This window comes from Daktulosphaira vitifoliae, unplaced genomic scaffold (genome assembly GCF_025091365.1).
Source record: "Daktulosphaira vitifoliae isolate Bord-2020 unplaced genomic scaffold, ASM2509136v1 Scaffold_5, whole genome shotgun sequence".
NCBI lineage: Eukaryota > Metazoa > Arthropoda > Insecta > Hemiptera > Phylloxeridae > Daktulosphaira > Daktulosphaira vitifoliae.
Window position 1 is genome coordinate 31,450,324 of NW_026099576.1, and position 18,484 is coordinate 31,468,807.

The 18,484-nt window shown below is 22.5% G+C and overlaps 1 protein-coding gene across 2 annotated transcripts; it reads left to right on the top strand.

Annotated features, from left to right (window-relative positions):
- Positions 1–5,949: 5,949 nt before the first annotated feature.
- On the top strand, positions 5,950–17,315 carry LOC126907890 (ras-related protein Rab-11A). Of its 2 annotated transcripts, XM_050689549.1 has the most exons (6): positions 5,955–6,278; positions 11,445–11,566; positions 12,524–12,597; positions 12,664–12,938; positions 16,363–16,510; positions 16,646–16,790. In XM_050689549.1, the coding sequence occupies exons 1-5, from the start codon at positions 6,239–6,241 to the stop codon at positions 16,503–16,505; spliced, it is 654 nt and encodes a 217-aa protein (XP_050545506.1). In that variant the 5' UTR covers positions 5,955–6,238; the 3' UTR covers positions 16,506–16,510; positions 16,646–16,790. The 2 variants fall into 2 exon arrangements, with proteins under 2 accessions (XP_050545504.1, XP_050545506.1); XM_050689547.1 differs by lacking the exon at positions 16,363–16,510 and having other exon boundaries at positions 5,950–6,278; positions 16,646–17,315.
- The last annotated feature ends 1,169 nt before the right edge of the window (positions 17,316–18,484 follow it).

Below are 18,484 nucleotides of genomic sequence, written 5' to 3' on the forward strand. Positions count from 1 at the left end.
GCATTAAAAACGTTCATAATGTTTATAAACACTACGTTACCAGTTTGCTTATGAAATAATGTTTTATTTGAAATTGTGTCGCTCTTACTACTTTTGGCTCGATTGACTAAAGTATTAAACTTCTCAAATATCTGTCCATCGAGTTGATAATAATCAATGAATTTTTCACCGCTTTAAAAATATTTTTCCATCTACTGAAAACGGTTGTTTGAACTTGCCATTCAAATATACTATAATTATTGCTATTAATAAACTGTCTAGTTGAGTTATTTTTCTATTTGTTATTTGTCGCCCATTAGTATAGTAAACAAATAAATAACATTCATAAAATGTATATTATGACGGCTTTGACAATTTTTAGTATCACTTATACTATATTATAGTTATACTTTTATCATTTTTAGCAGTAATTGTTTCTATGTTCGATGGACGTTGAAAATTTTCTTTATACTTTTATTAGAGACTAAATATATATTGTAATTTATATTAATTTAATCGGTTCTGCTCTGTAATAATTTTTAATATAAAATTAAAAAATATATATAATTGTTTACAAAGTTGTGACTTAATAAATGTATAAAATTATTACGTAAAAATTACGTGAAATATTACTAAAAATATTTATTATATGTATATAATATAATGTTNATATTACTAAAAATATTTATTATATGTATATAATATAATATGTTATTTAATTAGCTTTACAGAGTAATAGATTAATCATTGACCACTAAGTTTGTATCTGGTATTTTTCTATTTATTATTTATCGCTCGTTAGTATAGTAAATAAATTGCATTTATAAAATGTATGCTGTTTATTATGTCGGCTTTACAATTTTTGGTACAAATCATTCAAGCATAATTTTTTCTACTTCAAAGTTATTATTTTTTTAGTAGAAATGTTTCTTATATTTTATATAGAAGTTTAAATAATTTCAGAAATATTTTTTTTGCATATGTTGAATACCATTTATCTCTCATTTTATATATAGTTAAATACTTTTCAGGTTCGTTCTTTATTTCTTATAAGGGTAAAAACTTTATTTTTTTAAATGGCAACATACCTATTTAACTTATTTATAAAATAAAATGTAAAACTTATATTTAAAAAAATAATTTTTAGATAAGTACTTTGGAAATTATTATTATTTAAATAATTAGACGAGTAATAATGAGCATGTGAGTAACTCTATTTAAAAAAAAACATATTCAAATACTAATATATTATAAGAGAGCAATTGTATAGCAATAAATTGATAACTACACAATCTGTCTGGCGACAGATTCATTGATTAATAAATTCGACGGACAGATGTTGGAGAAAATAAATACTGAAGTCAATCGTGGCAAGTAGTAAGAACGACAAATTTAAATAATCAGATGAACAAAATTAAAGTATCATAAATATATAGTACAATGAATATATTGCACGAGAGAACGTGAGGTTGGAGGCAAATGGTAAGATTGAAAAAATTCTATTTTACTCAATAGTCACGCAGTTGTGTTTGCGATGCAGAAATTATTTCATAAGCAAACTGGCAACGTTGCTTTCATATAGTCTGTATTGAAATCATTTTTGACGCTTATGAATTCCACACGTTGCCAGTTTTCCTATTAACTCATCTATTATTTGAATTTATCGCCTCTTTGAAAATATTTGTTCCGTCTGATGAAAACCGTTGTTTGAATTTGTCGCTCAAATATACTAAAATTATTGCTATTAATAGACTATCTGGTTGAGTTACTTTTCTGTTTGTTATTTATCGCCCATTAGTAGTGTAAATAAATTGCATTTATAAAATGTATGTTGTTTATTATTTCGGCTTAGTACAAATTATTCAAGCACTACTTTTATTAAATTAAATTTATTCTTTTTTGTTCTTTTTCAGCAGAAATGTATGTTGTATTTGATAGAAGTTTTAAATTTTCTTTTTATATTATATATTATTTTATATATATATAATTTATAATAATTTAATCGATTATACATTCCCATAATTTTTAATTAAAAATTTTAAAATATAAATAATTGTTTACAAAATTGTGAACTTTATAAATATATAAAAATGTTGATTAAAAATGGCTTGAAATATTACAAATAAAAAAATTTATGTTATTTAAATAAATTTACAGTGTAATTGATTTATCATTTACCATAAAGTGTCTCTTTAAGCAATAATCTATTTAGTAGTTTTAAACATTTCTGGTGGTGGGGATGGGACTTTAAATTAATACCGCTAGTTAAAGGTATAAAAAATAGTCAAATTTGATATAATAAAATAAAGCACATACACTTATTATTTTAAAGGTCGCTTTAGAAAATAGAAATGAGAATAATAATAATGGCGATTATACAATTATAGCAACCGATAACGACGACCGTACACGCAGTTAATTCTAAAAATAAATTACCCAAATAGTAATATACTAATATTTTACTGTATGGACGACTCTGCGGTTGTCCAAAACCCGTACATAAGATTGCAGAGGAGCCGTAACCGCACGCACACGATTGCAGCCCCTCGCTTTACATTTCAGAATATTGTTCGGACGACGCTTTCGGTCGTTCAAACACTACTAGTGTATGTATTAGAGATGGGATTTTTGACTCACTGATATGAATCAGTTCATTTGAATCAGTTCACTCAAATGAGTTGACTCAGGTCTATTATTGAATGAATATTGTTCTAAAAACTGACATATTATCTAGTCTCGTTTATTTAAAATTTTCTCATTGTGTCAACGCTGTTTCCTGTGATTACAATAAATCTTGTACACAAAATCGAAAATTGTGAAACACTTTATTTAATTTACGAAGGTATTTTATTTCATTTAAAAATGAATAAATCAAGTGTTATTTGGGATTTTTTTCAACTTGAAGCAGTTAATATTCATGTAAAGTGTGGACTTTGTCGTATAAAATTAAAAAATAATCATTCTTCGACTTCAAATTTAACTAGACATATTAAATCTAAGCATCCATTAGTAAATTTATTAAATAGACTCATGTAATAGAAGAGACGATTGATGACCTAAATATTACTCCATCAACTTCTACTTCTGTAAGTTAAATCTATACATTACAATTTGCATGATTCAGAATTTATTGATGAAACGTTTTAAACTAAATTCAATTCTTAGTCCACACTGAGTCATTGAGTCACAGTAACATGGCACACTGATTCAGCTCATTCAGTTCACCTAAAAGAGTCAACTCTTTGAGTTGACTCACTCACGAACACCCATCCCTAGTATGTATGCGTGTCTGCATAAACTGAGGGAAAAAACTCTAATATTCGCACGCGACAAATTTATTACAACTTTTTAACTATTTAAAAATATTAAGTTGGCGCTTAATTGAAAATAAAAATAATAATTTTTTTACTTATCGGATACATTAACGTATCTAATACATATTTGATAAAACAACCGTCTCTCGATGACTAGTTATTTAGGACTTCAATCCCAATATTAAAAATAAATAAATTCATTTTTAATATACGTTGTTCACTAATTATGCAAAAATTTTACTGATATGACTTTAAATAAAATCAATGAGTTAGGGTTACAAAATTTACGTAAGTAGGTATATAAAATTATTTATAATAATCACCGTCACCAATAATATAAAGTGTTTGTAAAAATTGTTGTTCAATAATCATTTAATATGAAATAATATTTAGACTATGAGTAAACCGCAAAAATAAATCAAAAATACTTTTTCCAAACAAATCTAGTTACCAAAGACAATAATTATTATTACATAATTTTTTTTTAATCATTTACTTTTGTTATTAATATTTAACTGCTTAATTATTAAAGTGTCCAAAATATACATAGCAGACTTTGAATTCAATTCAATGGGTAAGGAACATTTCGATATGCGCAATGAATATGGCAGTAACTCACTTTTTCTTACTTTTCAGGAGATCAAAACTAAAAATTATTCTCTGATTGCGCTCTACATTTTTAAATATAATAATTTTAGTCAACTTTGTTTCAGAATTGGACATGAACTAATGTCTTAATTAGAACTTAAGTATAACAAATAGTTTTTAATCAATTCGACATAAAAAAAGTATATTTTTTTTTTAAATTGTTGAAGTAAAACTTCAAGTGAGAAAATAGGTTCATTAATGTTACTAATTAACTACGTTTATTTGTATATGAGTCTTAGTACTTAATTCTATACATGTATAAATACGTGTAAATTACACTTTTTGATTTTTGAGCGCACAACATATTTCAAGAGGTCGGACGGTTGTTTTCACGCGACGACAACGCGAACACGCCGCAGCGGACGGGTGCCAATGGAGTATACATAGGTAGTTATTATTATATTAACAATATACGGATAGTTCCAAATTGGAATTTAGTGGAAGTCAAACGACAAGGCGTAGAAGACAGGCAATAGCATACATGTCAGTAGTTATTATACAGTATAACTGAGGCCCCTCAAATTATTTAGAAGATCTCTTCAGAAACGGACGGTACGCGTTTTAGGTCATCCCTAAAAAACGAATGCATTCCCATTCTTGTTCATTGAGTTAAAAAAAGTTATTTGCGTTCGAAAATCATTTCTTGTTATTAGTATTATGGTTTTAATGGAGTTATTATGTATCAATAAATGTCCAGCCACAGGAGATTTATCAATTTAATTTACTTCTTAAGAAATAATAATCACTTCATTAAAACCATAAAACTAATTAAAATCGTAAATAATTACAAATAGAAATGTTTTAAAATAATAGCAATTCAATTAAATAAGATTTTGGTTCACTAAAACATTCGTTATTAAACTTGTGATAATATTATTTAAAAATAACGATAGTAATGTGTATGAGTGGGTTTTTCGGTATTTCACATTGATAATGGCAACAATGTTGCCGAAATACGTATCGGCGATATTTCAAGTAATTTTTTTTTTGAGGTTTTTGAGTTAAATATTTTTAATATTTTTTAGTATTAAATTAATATTTTTGATATAATTTTTTATTTAAAATAATATTAGCTACAAGTAATAATTTTTTATTATATGAATGTTTCTCATTAAAAATTAATCTATTCATATTCATACTCATTAAACTTTTTTTATAAAACACTAATTGAGCTTGATAGTATAAAATTAATAAAAACGTTCCTACTCCATTAAATTTTATTTTCTAATATTCGATCTCTAAAGTGGACCAAACTTCAAAATTTTAAAATTATAAGTAATTTGTTTTCTCATTGTTATAAAAAAATAAAGATATTTACATTTATAAATTTGAATATACTCATAAATTTACCCATTCAAAAATTAATGTATTCGCTAAAATATATGCATTGATAGGATGAATAGACGGAAATGGAATACAAATTTTGGGGTTCTTATAATATATTTTAATATTTTTTTCTTACCCTAAATAAGTTTTTATATAACAATACATATAATTCTCTAATTTTCAGGGGCTATAATCCCCCAAAAATGATAGTGATCGGGAGCATAATTCTATGATATTCCCATTGCTGTTGTTTTAAAAGCCCAATATAGATTGAATTTTTTTGATTTTTATTGAAATTTCTTATTGCGTGTTCTATCTATTTATATTTAATGAATGCATTGAAATAAGGCCCTTACAAATATCTAGTAACTACAAGAAGCGTAATATTTCGATTAACCAACTACAATATTTTTGAATTTTTAGTAGGATTTATGCTTTCCGAATCCCTTCTAATTAGCATCTTGAAGTAATTAAAATAGTTACTAATCTTATTACTTTATGTAATGTTATATTAGTTAAGTAATGAAATTGAAACATTTGGCGCCATTCAATTAAACTGCAAGGGCGTATGCTGAATAAAAGAGATATTTAGAATCATCATGTAATGGCACACTGTCTACGGCTGATTGGCTAATTCGTCTAATCGTCATAAGTTTTTTCATGAATTGTCACGGGAAAAATTTCCTGCCTGCATTTTATTTAATAGATATAATTTATAATCTACATTTTTATTTTGAAAATTTTTCCAATTATTAAGGCTGCTCTTTTTTGTTTCCCTTAGTCACTATGTTTTTTAAAGTGCTACGTTAACCGCTTTAACGATTAAATTAGTTTTGTAAAGTTAATTTGTTTATAAGTAATATTTACACGTTTGATTTTCACATTAGTTCGTTATCGTAATCTTTTGTTTTGCGAACTATTTTTCTGTTGCGTTTCAATTTTGAAGTGAAGTGTTATAACAAACTGCTAAAATGGGTACTGGTGATGAAGAATATGATTATTTATTTAAAGGTATATTATTATTTAATGGCATACTGAAATACATGATCATGTTACTCGATAAATTATGTATTATATATATTATTCATTTTATATTTATACTGTCGGTGCGAAAATTCCGGAAGAAAATTTTATATTAATTATCATTTATATTTTATTATTGTAAACTTTTTCTCTGTTTCATTGCGCTTATTATTATTATTAATTGTAATTTATTCAATTTTCATCTTCCTTTAATTACACCTTAAATTATTTTGTAATAACCATAATATTAATAGACTTCCATAATCTTATAGATGAATATCAATAATTTTTTTACTTCACAAGATTTAGTTAAGTGACAAGTCTATTAAATGGTGTTGAAAGTGCGACTTTCATTTTATTTTGTGCTGTAAACAGATTCTTTGTAAATGTGTAAATTTTTATAAGAATAACAATTTTATGTTTTCCTTTTTAAATTAATATTATTGCTTCATAAAGTTATAAGAGTTACTTTTTTATGAGTATTTATAGGGAAAGCATTTTTGTATTAGGTTTTTTTTAAAATAATTAAAATTTCTTTTTTTCTAATATACATATATATATATATATATATATATATATTTATTACACACATTTACTCAATTAAAAAGTTGAACAAATATAAAAACACAAAAAAGAAAAACAGTTTATTAATATTGCTTTTACTATAGTTATATAATATTTTTAATTCTTGAATTATCTTATGCTCTAACGTGGTAATAATGGAAATATAGAAAAATTGTATTGTTATTTTTGATTGTTTAAACTCTTATTAATAATAATATATTTTTATTACAGAAATAAATTCAAATTCCAATTTTTTTTTTAGATATATTTACAATATATATTTTTTTAAATGTAATATTAATATTAATAATAAAAATAATATTGTATTAGTAATAAATATATTAGCAAAGTCTTGTAAAATATAACCATATAATAAAAAAGAAGTCAAAAATATTTATCATAATTAATATTTTATAATAGTAACTCTTTTATGTTTTTGGACACATTTAACATAAAAATATTTAAAAATTCACTTTATTTCCTGTTAACATTTAAATATTTGCTAGCAAAATTAGTAATAATTCAGGACAGTTTATTATATTTGTTAGCAATTTATAAAGAAATTTAATTTGCATAAATTATTATTGAAGTGTTTTTAACATAAAAAATAGGTTTTTATATTATAATCAGAATATTATAAACAATACATTGGTAACATAAAAATCTCATAAAATTATTTTGTTTATTGTTCAAGTTTTGAATTTGTATTATAAAATATGGGTGTTAAATTAAGAAGGCATAATCAATTTGAGAATGATCTAATGAGAAATAGAAAAGGTGTTTTAAAAAATCAAGTCTTACTGTAGCTGTATTTTTTAGAAAATGCACATGATGATCATTTAATGAAGAAACTTATTATATTTTTATGTCCTAAATAATAATCAAACGTAATAGGATTTCTATTTAAATAAAGTTATAGCACAATCCAATGTGGTGTTTTTACTATTTGTAATAAATTTAATTGAGAAATATTTAAATATATGAATGTGTTTAAACTTTCGTGGATTGTCGTATTGCTTAAAATGTTTTCAGATGTATCAGCGTTTTTAGTTATGAGCTGACGTTTCAGATTCTGCAATGAGTTTGAAAATTCAGTTCTTAACTAAAAACGTGGATATATCTGTAAACATTTCAAGTAATATGTAAATATGCTAATTTATTATTAAAATTACAACAATTTAATTTTATTAAAATAATCATTATACATATTTTAATTTCATTTATTTGGAATATAATTACAAAGAATCATTAATGGTGATATTGGAGATTTTCAAAAGTACAAACAATAATTCTATAATACAATTTTCAATTAAGATGACTTTTGAATTTATATTATTATGTACAGCAATAAGTATATTAGATAATAAATTATATCTGTATACATCATAATTAAGAAAAACCAGTTCTGAAAACCATAAACCATAACATTATTAAAAAGCCGAATTTTAGTAAATTGAAAAATATTCTGTAATGTGCACAGAATTTGTAATTTTAAATATGGTATTTCATTTTAATATGAATGTATGGATAAAAGAAATTTAATCTCATTAGTGGTGTAGTCTTTAGTTTTTTAATGTGTTAATAATTAGAATATCTTTTATATACTTAGTAAATTTTGTCCACCTTTTCTTTTCAATCTAGTAATGTTTTCTTAAGATTTATCATTTAATCTTGTTTTTTAATTGTTTTGTCTGAAGTGAAATGGATATTTGACTATTTTGTTGAATTCTTCAGTTTTTTTGTATTTCTAAAATATATCTAACACGATTTACTAAATAAATTTTAATTGGCCGTGGTATAGTTGAAGTTTAGCTGACTTAAATTGTCAAGACTGGAAAATAAACTTCTTTATTTTAGATATCTGGCCACCCTATTCCAATAAAAATTATAATTTAATAACTTAAGTAAAAAAAAATTTATAGTTTTAATCTAGTTTATAATGTATACATATTTTGTAAGTTATTTTTCCCACAAATACATCTATTAATGTAACTAATAATAAATTATTTTTCACATAGTTTAAACTTAAAGTAACTTCTTAATTATTTTTAAATTATTTTCATTATATTTATTATATTATCTGTTGACTGATTGTTGTTTAATATTTACTTACAGAATTAATTACATTCCAATTGAACTAGATTTTTTTAAAACAAAGATGCAGTGAACATTTATTGATATTTGACCCTAAAATAAATTATTTTATTAGCTTCAATTACTTTATTGAATATTTATAACCATTTGTGATTTTATTTTCATGTATAAATTGCATGTACTTAATATTATATTTAAAATATGTATATATATATCAAAAAATATATTAAATATTTAATTTATTGATTGAAGTAAATAATTTCAATAAATAATTTAATTAATCTACTAGTTAAAAATATGCTATTTTTGTGTTGAAATTCTTGACTTTATATTGCTATAACTTTTTTAAAAATGTATAAATCAATACAATTTTATTTTTCATAAATATTTTATATATACAACTGAATTGGTCTTCGTAATTAAAATAAACAATAAAGTTAAAAAAAAAAGTATGTTTTTTATTTTTTTTTAAATTTTTGAATTTTAATAATATTTAACAAATTTTTGGTTAATAAATTTATTTGAAAATGTTTTTAAAATATTAATATTAACTGCATTGACGTATCACAAAATAGATGGTTAGGGTGCTAATCACCCCTAATTAAATTTTTCCGAAAATATTTATTTTGATTATAAAACTTTATAACTGTGTGATGTACAATTTTATTGCATTTTTATTACTAAGGTCTTTCACGTTTGGGGTATGTGGTTCTCACTCGTCATATTGAATGTTTTTGACTTTTTTCTTAGTTCTTTTCGCGTATACGAAAACACTTTGTATGATTTTTATTTCATTTTGATTGATTAACTTAAATGAATATAAAAACTGTAGTCTATTAACTATAGACAAAATAAAACTTCTTCACTTTTAATGTTTTTAAAGTATTTATTGACGAATTAGATTTGATATAATAGATTTGTATTAGATAAGTAACTATAAAGATTTATAATTTCACTTTGTTATTTATTAGTTCCTTGACTATTTGTGTAATTTACATCCAGTGTTCCAATATTCCAAATTTTCTGTCCGAAAAATTCTCATCTCTCATTGGACTTATTTTAATGATAAATACGTCAAAAGAACTAAATTTTAATCTAATTGAACTTATTTATTAACTAAATATTAAATTATGCTACTGTAAGAAATGACATTTCAACAAATATTTTCTGAATTTTAAAAGTGCTATATCTTCTTTTTAAAAACATTAATCCTATTGAAAATGAGTATCCTAGATAAAATATTCTTTCATTGTGTGTTTTTTTATGTCAATCCAATGAATAAACTAACTACAACACAATTTTAGATAATATTTAGAAATGACTGTGCTCTTCAAATTAAAGATTTAAAATGTACTATAAGATAGAAAAAAGTTGCCCGGGCAACTGTTCTAATATAAAAAATTGGCCGTCACAGTAAAAAAAATTGTTTTAAATAAAAATATTTTATTTAAAGTATGTATTTTTATTATTAAATAACTCCACAAACAATAAGAGTATAGAATTCGATTTTATATTAAGTTACACAGAAAAATGAAATATTTTTTCAATCAGCATATACCATAATATATTTTGCTAATCAAATTTTTGCACTGATATCAAACCTGCAATTAGTTATTTTACATCACTTCTTTTCTTAAGATAATTACTAATTTGTAAAAACTAGTATTTTCATATAAAAATTGATTGTGATATTTAATATGTTAAAAATAATCTATGTAACGAAATATATAACTACTCTATAATTTTTAATTTCTCCTTAAAAATTACAATATTAAATAATATGAAATGTTTTCTTGCCCACATTTTTTATTTGTATTCTATAAAAATTTTTGATGCTAATTCCAAATCTGGCTTTAGATATTTAGAATTCATATAAAAATTGTAATTAAAAAAAATGGCAGTTGTCCTGTGTTATTTTATAATTAAATTATTTTTACATACTTCTACTTTTCATAGTATTGATTTTATATAATAGCTTATTGAGAAATTATAAAAACTAAAAATAAATTATACTATGATATTTCTTGCAAAATTTTCTTATAAAAAAATTGGTCACTCGATTTTCTAAAAAATTATTGATAATTGCATTACAACTAAAATAAATTTGATATTCTAGTTTTACATTACATGAACCTATAGTGCAGTGGCATGAAAAACGCATAAGTTTTGTATTTGAGTTCTAAGATTTTGTATTTTTTTTTAAATATTTCAGATACTTATGTTATAATATTTGAAATTCTTCTTCTATTATACATTTCCTTCACTCTTTCAATTGAATTTGTATAGTTTTACTTTCATGCTAATATGCTTAAAATATTTTCATTCCTATAAGAAAGTCAAATAAAACAACTTATTAAAAATGAAATTTTAATATTATTATTAATAATTTATTATGAAGTGAAGATTTCAACATATACATTGTTATATATGTTTTCTTATTATTGTAATATAATTTATATGATTAAAATTAAACTTAAAAATATTTAATTGTTTCAGTGGTTCTTATTGGAGATTCAGGTGTAGGTAAAAGTAATTTATTGGCTAGATTTACTCGAAATGAATTTAATTTAGAATCAAAGTCTACTATTGGAGTGGAGTTTGCAACAAGAAGCATCAAAGTAATATACTTATATTATAATATATAGCTTAAAATAGAAACTATACTAATACTCTAATTAGAGTTTTGTTGTTTAAATATTCATTTTACTAATCAGATTTTTGAGTTACAAAACTATAAGTTATATTTTTGGTATGGAATGCTGTGTCAACCTAGCAATTTTCTATGGTTTAGGATTGTTTTGGAATTTTTCATGTAAAATAAAACAATGAGGGAGTAAAAGGGGTTTTAGCCTTTATTAAATATTGTTAAATTAATATTTAAAAAAAAAGTTACTACAATTTTTTTTAGTCTTTCCTTCTTTGAAAAATCCTGAGTACACATTAATAAAAGTAAATAATAACTAGTGAAGTTTAAATAATGTATTTTTTTTTATTTAGTAAAATTTAAATATTTTTGGAATAGACTGATATGATTTAATTTAGTGACCAAGATGATTTGAAAATGTGTTAAGTAATGAAGTATAGTAATAATTGCATATATAAGTAAATACATGAAAAAAACACATCATAGTAAAATTAATACCTTTTCAGCTTCGTATCGAAGCTAAAAAAAATTTTAGTGATTTCCTTTCACAAAATAATCTTTGATAATTAGGTCATACTGGCTTTTGGATTATAATTATAAATTATATTGTACAATTTAGAAATTTGTAGAAATTGAATTAATTTTTATTAGTAAGGCTCTTCTCAAAATACTTCAAAATACTCTTTAAATAGCAATTGATATGATTATTATTTCTCGAGTTTATTTAAGCAGCCTATTAAATAATGAAAAGAAGGATGTATCAATTTTTTTTTTTTTTTTTTGGCTGTTGCATATATTTCCTTTTATTGAGTTGTAGCTAAGAAGCTATTGGTTTTACTCACCTATGTTTTTTTTTATGTTACAAGTAAGCGTGGGTACAAGGGGGAGCAATAATAAAGCAAATTTAACATATAAATTATCTATGTTTTAGGTCAATAAGAAAGTTATTAAAGCCCAAATTTGGGATACAGCTGGTCAAGAAAGATACAGAGCAATTACATCAGCGTAAATATTTCTATATTTTTAAAACAAATTTTCATACTAAGAAATTTTTTTTTCGTATACTTTTAGATACTATCGAGGTGCAGTAGGGGCATTATTAGTTTATGATATTGCCAAACAGTTAACTTATCAAAATGTGGAACGATGGTTAAGTGAATTACGTGATCATGCTGATCAAAATATTGTAATTATGTTGGTAGGTAATAAATCTGATTTACGTCATTTAAGAGCTGTGCCATCCGATGAAGCTAGAGCATTTGCAGAAGCCAATAATTTATCATTTATTGAAACATCTGCCCTTGATTCAACCAATGTTGAAACTGCTTTTGAGAATATTCTCACAGGTAAAACAAAATTGTTCTTTTAACTTTTTTTTTTTGTTTTTAAACTTCAGTTAGAAGTATTCTAGCAGTTTTATGTAGATGATATTTGATAATATTGCACACTTTAATTTAATTATTGTTTTATAATAGAACTTTTAAATAATACTTTATTTTTCTTGTATAATATTTAGTATTCAAAAGTTTACTAATTTATTTGAGTTTCTTAATCACACATTTATCAATTGATTGTATCAGTGAAATGATTTGGTACTTTATTTGTTTATTTTTATCATAAAATAAGTGAATATACTTTTTCAGCTATGAATTGAAGCTAAAATAATTTTAATTAAAAATAAATTACATTACTTCTAAAAAGATTGTTAATCTTTGGGCTTTAAATCAATAAATAAACAGAGCTTAGCATATATAAATGTAGCTGGTACTAAAGTAACATTCTATAAAGCTTAAAAATAAATAAAAACAAGCAAGTGCCAAAAATTAAAAAGTAATTTTCTTACCAAACTCTTTAAGATTTAAGGTACATTTTTTGTTACTTAAAAAAAAATAAAGTAAATAAAATTAATTTTATGATAAACATACAATTTAAATTATGTATATTTTCAAATTTATAGTTAATATTAAGCAAAATAAGCGTATTAGTCATATACTAATTATTATAATGTTAATTAACCAAATTATACAGCAGCATATACCAAGTGAAATGTATTAGACTATATTCAGTATTTTTTTATTATTTAATAATTTGACAAAAAAAAAAAAAAAACAACATAATTCAAAACTACTATTTTGATGCTTATTGCCTATTGGCTCAGGAATAATTGTACTAAAACATAATATTTTAAAAATAACAAAAATATTAGATTTTATAATAGAAATAAATTGTATCATAATTAATGATAAAATTATTTTATGTACAAAAACAATATATTTTTTGTAAAAGATGTAGTAAACTAATCAGCTTCTAATATAAATTGGATTATATATTTTAATATAGACTTTTTATTATTCGCTATCATTTTTAGTAATTTATTGATATATATATATATATATANAATGATTAAATTTTTTTTTTTGTTATATCATTGTTTAATATAAGTTGAGCTATTGACTAAAAGAACAACCATTTTTCATTATTTTTCTGTTAATTGTAATGTAATTCAATTAATTTGCTTTAAAAATAAAGTATCCAGAAAAAAATGTATTGTTTGAGATCATAATGTGTGGCTTAATATTATAAAATCACTTGTATTATGATGATGTTGCATGAATTCGAAATAATCAATGAATAAATTTTTGAAACTTTTTGAAACTTAGTATTTAATTTTTTTAATAATCAAAATTCTATAATAATTTAGCTAGTCAAATATAGTATAATCATCATACATATTATGTACGTAATAGAACGAATCTAACTGACAACTCATAAAATTTTTGATTTAATAATTACTTTATAATAATTTTTTGCATTTAAGACAATGTTAAAAATATATTTTTTATTATTTATTTTTAATTATCTCATAAATTATCTATAGACGGTGTTTAAATTTAGAAGGAATTTTTTTAATTATGTTAAAAACAACATTAACTCCCATTTCCTTAATTATATTCTTAATTAAATATTTTTGACTTTTGTTAGATAATTATTATTTTTGTTATAAAATTGAAATTGTAAGTTATCATAAGTCATTGGTTGCTAGAACAATTTTTTAGAATGGCATCTCTCTTCCTTTTAATAATACATATTAGATTGACATTAAATCTTGCAAAAATTCTTTCTGAATATATTTATATATTTTAAATAATTTCTATATTTTTGTCTTGTAAAAGTGATCTATACCATTTAACCTAATATATTATAGGAATCAAAAATTGAAATAGAAAGTTATAATAACACGGTAAACGGTGATTTTTTACACCAAAATAATATTTATTGTTTAACTTTAATGACTGTTTATAAAATTTACAAATTTAAAACTTATTAAAGTTGTATGTAATAAAAGTTTTAATTTTACTTATGTTCAAAGTATGTAGTTTAGTGATGATGTAGTACAGATGTGTGAAGTTCGTTCATACTGCTGTATATTTATAATTCTGTACCTACCGTGCTACGGACTAAATTTTTAAAATTTTTTATTTTAAAAATGTAGTTTTAAGAGTATTAAAATGCTTGTAACCCAAAGAGTATTTCTCCTCCTAACATTGTTAAATAAATGAATTATTAAAAGTAAATTATAAAGAATAATCTATTTATGTATTCTATAAATATAAAGATTAGAGCAAAATGATGATTCAATTGTATAAAAGTATTAAGTGTTGTTAGTTAGATCTGTTCCATGCTGATATTGTAATACTGTCATAAAACAATAAATGAAAATTTATCGTTTTGTTATATTCTATGTAAAAATTACTTAGAACTATGTTTGAACAGTATTTAAATCTACCTTTATTTTTTTTTCTGGCTTAAACTATATTTAAATTAGACATTAATTTTTTGTTTACCTTAGTAAAATAACAAACATTTTTTTATATGTAGATAGGGGTGAAATTCTTTTAATATAGAAAAATAGTATTTCTGCAGAATGTATCATTAATGATGGTGCTTAGAGTCTAGTTACTGTGTACATTTATTAAAATGCTGGCTTGCATAAAATTATTTTTTTACATAGTAGTTTAATTTTTTCAATGTATTCATAAAAATTAAAAAAAAACTCAATTTTACAAGTCAAAAGAAATAAAATTATGTTACCTAAATAATATATTAAATATTTATAATAGATAATTATACAAAAACCTCTAATTTATTTAGTTTAAATTTAAGTAAAAAGCTTTCATTTCTTAAATATTGTAGATATAAGAAAACAATTTTATGTATTTAACGTATTATTGAGTAATTCAATTTTTTTTATAATTATTTATATTATTTGTAACCTTTCAATGGTTTTTTCTAACAACATTAAAAAAAAGTAAAAATAAACATTGGTTTGTATTATCACTTTTTGATATGATAATACTTTCATATTTAGAAAAGCTCAGGATCGGGTTAATGTTTAATGACACTCTAATTTTACCATAACATTCAGATTAAAATTCACCATTTTTTACACCTCTTTCGCCTGTAATTAAACATATAAGTTTTTATTTTAAAATTTTCAATTAATATTACCAAAAGGAGAAACAAATAAACCTCTAAAAAAAAAAAAAAATTATAATATTTTATATTTTTTAAAAATTTGCGTGAGGTATAGTTAATTAATCACCTTGTATATTGTCACTATTTAATATTTTATAGTTTTTTCACTATATTGAAATATTATAAAAATATATATATATATTATTATACATTACTTATATGCATATATATTTTAGAACTGAGTAGTTATTTTTTTTTATTATTTTTTTTGTTTGCATTTTCAATATTGATCAGAAATTTATAACATCGTATCTCAAAAGCAAATGAGAGATCCGCCTGAAGGTGACACAATACGGCCAACAAATATTGAGCCAATTGATGTCAAACCTACAGTGAACTCTGACAATGTCAGGAAGCAATGCTGCCAATCATCATAAATCAGGTTTGTTTTAGGCAGGTTTGCTTATTAAAATTTACTTTTATTATATAAATGCATTTTTACATAATAAAATGTTTATAAAATGACTTAAATATCAAAATTATTAACAATAATATTAAAAAAATCTTATTTTTTCAGAAATCCATCGCAAAGTATCAGCTCGTCAAATGGATAGTATTGATGGGGATGAGATTGACAAAGTATGTATGAAACCAATTAGGATAGATGCAACTACAACTAACACAAATGATTCAGCTGCATTCCAAATAAAACAGTTCTGCTGTAATGCATCTGCTTGAGTTTTTAATTTGTCTGCCATTTGAATAAACAACCTAAAGATCTTTTTTTACTTTGCAATATGGGTTTTTTTTTTTAGTTAAATTATTCAAGTTCTAATTGGCTTCTTATTGTTGGGGCTCTTTATTATTTAAATACAAATTATACTTATGATTCTATATATTATGTTTAATATTTTCTAATTGTTTTATTATATATATATATATATTATTATAATTTTTCTTTTATAATAACAAAATAATATAATAGATTTCAAATATTCAAATAATTATTTTACTCTTATAATTGTTTAACATAATTATTTAAAAACTAAAATTGTTAAAATGTAGAAATTCAAGTTTGAATTTACAGATTTTTTCTTCAGCAAATTTAAATAATTACGAAAGTATATTTATGTTTATGAAAAAAAATTGTTATCAGAACTAAATTTTGTTTTATATTTCATCTTCATTTACATTTATTGATATTTATATTAGTTTCTTTTAAAATAAACAAATGTATTCAGTTTTTATTTTATCTTATTGTACATATCATTTTTGAAATGAAAATTGATTATTCATAATCATATTTTTAGTTTAAATAACAGAACAAGTTTATTTAGGCAATAAATGTTATTATATTAACAAATCTGTTCTACTTTTATTTTTAAGATATGAGGCTTAATTAGTATATTTACAATTTTACTTTTTTTTATGTGATTGTGCATGAACATTTAATTTTTATTGAATGTACACAGCAGTTCCATGATAAATTAAAATCCAAAATATATATTGTTGTAGTTGATAGAGTCATATTTGGGAGGTTATGTGTAGCTCAGTCAAGAATGTGTGGGTACTGAGTTTCAATTTCAATGTACTAGGTTATGTAGTGTTATACAAAAGTTAACCTTTATAAAACAATCTATTAGTTCCTAATCTTGGAGTTTAAAACACTTAAAAAACTAATCCATTCTTTCCAGGTTTTACTTTCCAGAGCAAAACAGAAATAAACAATAATTCCTTGTATTACTAACTATTGTAGCTACCAGCAAGAATAGAGCATAGTTGCTAAATTTATTTGGCCAGTCCTAAGATATTTTCAAGTTTTATTAATGGTAAGTTAATTAGCTTTTTTTATAAGCAAATGCAAGAAAGAATATTCTGTTTAATTATTACAATTTAATTGCCATAAAACAAAAATGAAAAACGCCAAAAGTACAATACGTACAGGACAATTGTATTTCTTAAAAAATAATTACATATTGATGGACGTGGAAAAAATTCAAGACGATTTATAATTATTTTTTAGTAAAATAAACAATATTAATTTTTGAAAAATGTTTTCCTACAGTTACTTTAATCATTACATTCAATATAATGAACAATTTTTTATTATTCACTTAAAGTGACAAAATCATTTTAGAACAATGAAACCAAAATTATAATGTGTCTTTTAAGTATACTAAAAAAAAATTCTTCAAGAGATATTGAATTAGATAAAAATATTATCTTAGAAAAATAATTTTCTAATTACTTATATACTTATATATATATATGTAAGTTGCTATCTATAAATTCAGTTTGTTACAATTTAAAATGATAGGAAATAAAATTAATTTGTTGAAATTCATAGAATATAACTTATATGCTTTCTTAATTTTATAGTATTTTATATTATGTAAGATACTATAAAATTAAGAAA